General features: G+C 46.7%; 1 protein-coding gene across 2 annotated transcripts in view; it reads right to left on the reverse strand.

Moving 5' to 3' along the window:
* Nucleotides 1-3,396, reverse strand: part of FDPS (farnesyl diphosphate synthase) — a 19,613-nt gene extending 16,217 nt beyond the window's left edge. Inside the window, exons 1-2 of one of the 2 annotated variants that reach the window (XM_066610225.1) lie at nucleotides 3,328-3,396; nucleotides 447-604 (exon numbers count right to left, since the gene is read on the reverse strand). In XM_066610225.1, the coding sequence (XP_066466322.1) occupies nucleotides 447-596 (150 nt within the window). In that variant the 5' untranslated portion in view covers nucleotides 597-604; nucleotides 3,328-3,396. The other variant, XM_066610226.1, reaches the window with a different exon arrangement.
* Nucleotides 3,397-3,810: the final 414 nt, after the last annotated feature.

Below are 3,810 nucleotides of genomic sequence, written 5' to 3' on the forward strand. Positions count from 1 at the left end.
TTCAGTCTCGAAAGACTCTGGTATCGTGCTCTGAATGGTGGTTCTGGAACAGCGTCTAGCGTGGCTGAAAAGGCCACTCCCGAATCGGCCTTTTCAGCCTTTTCAGGTAGAAAAACCTGTCCCTAAATCCCACATCAAAGTGTCGACCACATAAAACCAGATAGATCATCAGGAGCCAAGATCGCAAGACCACGTCTAATTTAGTTTGGCTGCGTCACGCGCGCAGATTTGTTAGTGCTGGCTTGATCCCATCAAAACAGATACTGAGATGAACGCCCATCAGTTGATCAAAGTCATGCTTGACAAGGCAGCATGCAGAGCTCTTGCCTATAAAGTCACCAAGAGTCGGACACGACTGAATGGATAAAGCAACTACAAAATCCCACACCAGCGCAAGTCTCCGTTTTAGAGGCCCTCTCTGTCTGCCCCGAAACTCCAGCCCTCACCATCTTCAGCCTGTCGACAGCATCAGCTATTTCGGGTGTATGGAGTTCATCGTCTACCAGATCTCTCACTATCTGGGGGAAGAATCCCACAAACTTCTCAGGGCCCACAGCTGCCGCTGCCACATCCTGCTGTTTCCCGTTCTTGCTCATATTGCCACCTGGAATATTAACACACACACACAATTAGTATTATATCACACCTTCCTTGGGCACAACACTTGACAACAGAAAGAAGGACAGAAGAGCCCCACTGGATCAGGCCATAGGTCCATCTAGTCCAGCTTCCTGTATCTCAGTGGCCCACCAAATGCCTCCAGGAGCACAGTTCTCTGCCCTGAGGCGCTCCCAATCTAGAAGCAGACGAAATGAAAGAAGGGGCAGCGCGGTAAACACAGGAAGGACAAGTGCGCACATACTTGGACTACCACCCAGCCTGATAAAGGAATCAGACACTTGCGCAGAGGCTTCGTGCAAACAGTGCCTTTTGAGGAGGAGTATGGTGGAGAGTAAGAGAGGAAGCATGGAAGAGGACGGTGGAGTTATGGAAGGCAAAGCATTGGCACGCATTAAAACCCACCTATGCTCACACAGCGATAATTACACAGGTGCGCTTCAAAGCCGACACTCCAGACGAATCAAGAATGCGCCTTGGGAAAAGCATTGGGCAAGGACTTTAAAAGCCTGAAGGTGGGACAGTAAAGCCAATTATGGTGATCAAATGACAAAGGGCAGGCCTGGCCCACAAACCTTTCGCAATAACATCTCCTACTATACCTACGTATTTAGAAGTTCATGGGGGAGGGAGGATTTGGCAAGGATCAGGAAGTGTGACTTGTGGATTTCGTTGAGCCCCTTTTGTCCGGGTAAAAGATATTTTCTTTAGTCTGTTCTACCTTTTGGTATGAATCTCAAAGAGATCTCAAAAGATGACAGCTTGAGTTCTTTAATTAAATTCCCAAATGAGGGGAGCCTCCCTGGAAGAAATCCAGCCACTGCCCTCTCAACCTGCATGGACCTCAGGGCCTCCAGGTTGCAATTTGTTTGATGGTGGTGATTTTAACACCACTACCTGTTATTTATTTGCAGCAAATTTTAGCGCACATCCACTAGACTGGTGGTTCCCAAACTGTGGGTCAGGACCTGATTTTTGGTGGGTCACCAATAGGTGATGGAAAGATCAGATCGCCAATTGTCTCAAGCCCTGAGGCTATCCAAAAATCAGATACTGTAGCTGCTAATTCCCCTGCAAAGAGCTCATCTAGTGCTGTTTGCAAGGCAGCTGCTAAGGCTACAATCCTATATGCACTTACCTAGGAGTAAGCCCTACTGAACTCAATTGTGGCCCACATCTAAGTAGACATGCATAGGATTGCACAATAACTGTCCTGCAAGGAGCTGAGCTCCTGCAGTTTGCAAGCAGGTGTAAATACAGAGAGAGAAATATTTGAGAGTCTCTTCCTGGTTATTATTACTTATAGATAAATATCACTTCTTTCTAGATTTCCTTTTTTAAAGGCTGGTAAACCTGGGTGGCTCTCGATGAGAGTGTCATTTTAAAAAGTGAGTCTTGGTGCTAAAAAGTTTGGGAACACCAAAGCATCCTCCACGAGTACAGACCGTACACCTCTCATTTCGTTACCTTTGAGCTCATTGTTCACAGTTCTTATTCTTTACGTTCCTGTATGATGGAGCAGACACCATCACACAACTAAGGAGGGAGACTCCAACCTCCCAACATGTACGCAGCACTAAAACTTCTAAGTGTGTCTTCCAAGTTACACAAAATACTTTCGCAGGGGTCTCTTTTACAGGACTGGGTAAGGCTTACAAGTGAAAATACACTTTGTGTATCTCCATTGCAAGCCAAGTGTCATCGATAGTAGTTATCGCATACCCACTGACCAATGACAAATTAATTACAGCTCAAGCCTCCGTGATCCTCTGTAGATAACTTTGCAAGCCTGCTCACTGTCCATGCTAGAATATTGGTTGGCAACCTTCAGTCTCGAAAGTCTATGGTATAAGCCTACAGCACCCAGTATTCGCATGCGGTCTCCCATCCAAGTACTAACCAGGTCTGACCCTGCTTAGCTTCCAAGATCAGACGAGATCGGGCATGTGCATCAGAAAAGCCGCTCTGGATCAGGCCAAAGGGGCATCTAGTTCCGCTTCCAAAGACCCATCTAGTTTAGTTCAGTATTTCACAGTGGCCCACCAGATGCCTCAAGGGGCACACAAGACAACAGACCTGTAACCTGTTGCCACCCCATTGCACCTGAGGTAGCCCACTTCTAGAACCTGGAGGTTCCACACACTCATCATGGCCTGTAACCAGCACTGGACTTTTCTTCCAGAAATTTATCCAATCCCCTTTTGAAGGCATCTAGGCTAGATGCCAACACCACACCCGGTGGCAAGGAGTTCCACAGCTTAATCACATGCTGGGTAAAAAATATTTTCTTTGTTCTAACTCTCCCAACACTCCTCTACAACAGTGTTCTCAAACATTTTTAACACTGGGACCCACTTTTGAAAATGACAAGCTATCAGAAGTGATGTCATGGTTGGAAGTGACATCATCAAGAAGGAAATTTTTTAACACCCCCATTTAACAAAATCATATCAAATCATATCAAATTAAGGCTGCAATCCTAACCATACTTTCCTGAGAGTAAGCCCCATTGAACAAAATACGACTTACTTCTGAGTAGACCAGGTTAGGATTGTACCCTAAGTAAACTAAATTAAAAGTATACAATAAGTATTCGTTTAAAAATTTATTTACACAGCCCTCCCCAGCAGCTCTCACCTGGTCCTGGTGCTCTAAGCTTAAACCCACCACTAAGCCAGATGTGACACAGCCCTCCCCTGAAGCTCTCACCTGGTCCTGGTGCTCCACACTTAAGCCCACCACTAAGCAAGCATCACTACTTTCATAGGTATAGAAACTCCAACGTCACCGAGGTGCATTCAGGGCTTTGTAGTCTTGGCGCTGTCAGAACCCCGCAGAAGCTAGTGCAGCCTGGCTCGCCTACGAACTACAACCCCCGGAGTGCCTCGCGAAAGGGAGGCTCCCGTGGGAAACTACAGACAGCGACGCCACCGCCTGCATTGGCCCGCTCCATCGTATGAGGACGGGCCATAGAGACTGCAGCCAATCAGAGCGAGGCAAGGGAAGGCTCGAGCCCCGCGAGAGTTGGGGATTGGCTGGTGGTGGAAAGAGGCAATCTTGGACGGTGGGGAGGCCCTGAGCTTGTTAACCCTTTAGGGGAAAGGAAGAATTAAATGGTGTTGCTATATAAATATATATAAATTATTATCATTAATTATTAACAGTATTTAAATACCGCTTTTCAACTAAAAG

This window comes from Tiliqua scincoides, chromosome 15, assembly GCF_035046505.1.
Source record: "Tiliqua scincoides isolate rTilSci1 chromosome 15, rTilSci1.hap2, whole genome shotgun sequence".
NCBI classification, from domain to species: domain Eukaryota; kingdom Metazoa; phylum Chordata; class Lepidosauria; order Squamata; family Scincidae; genus Tiliqua; species Tiliqua scincoides.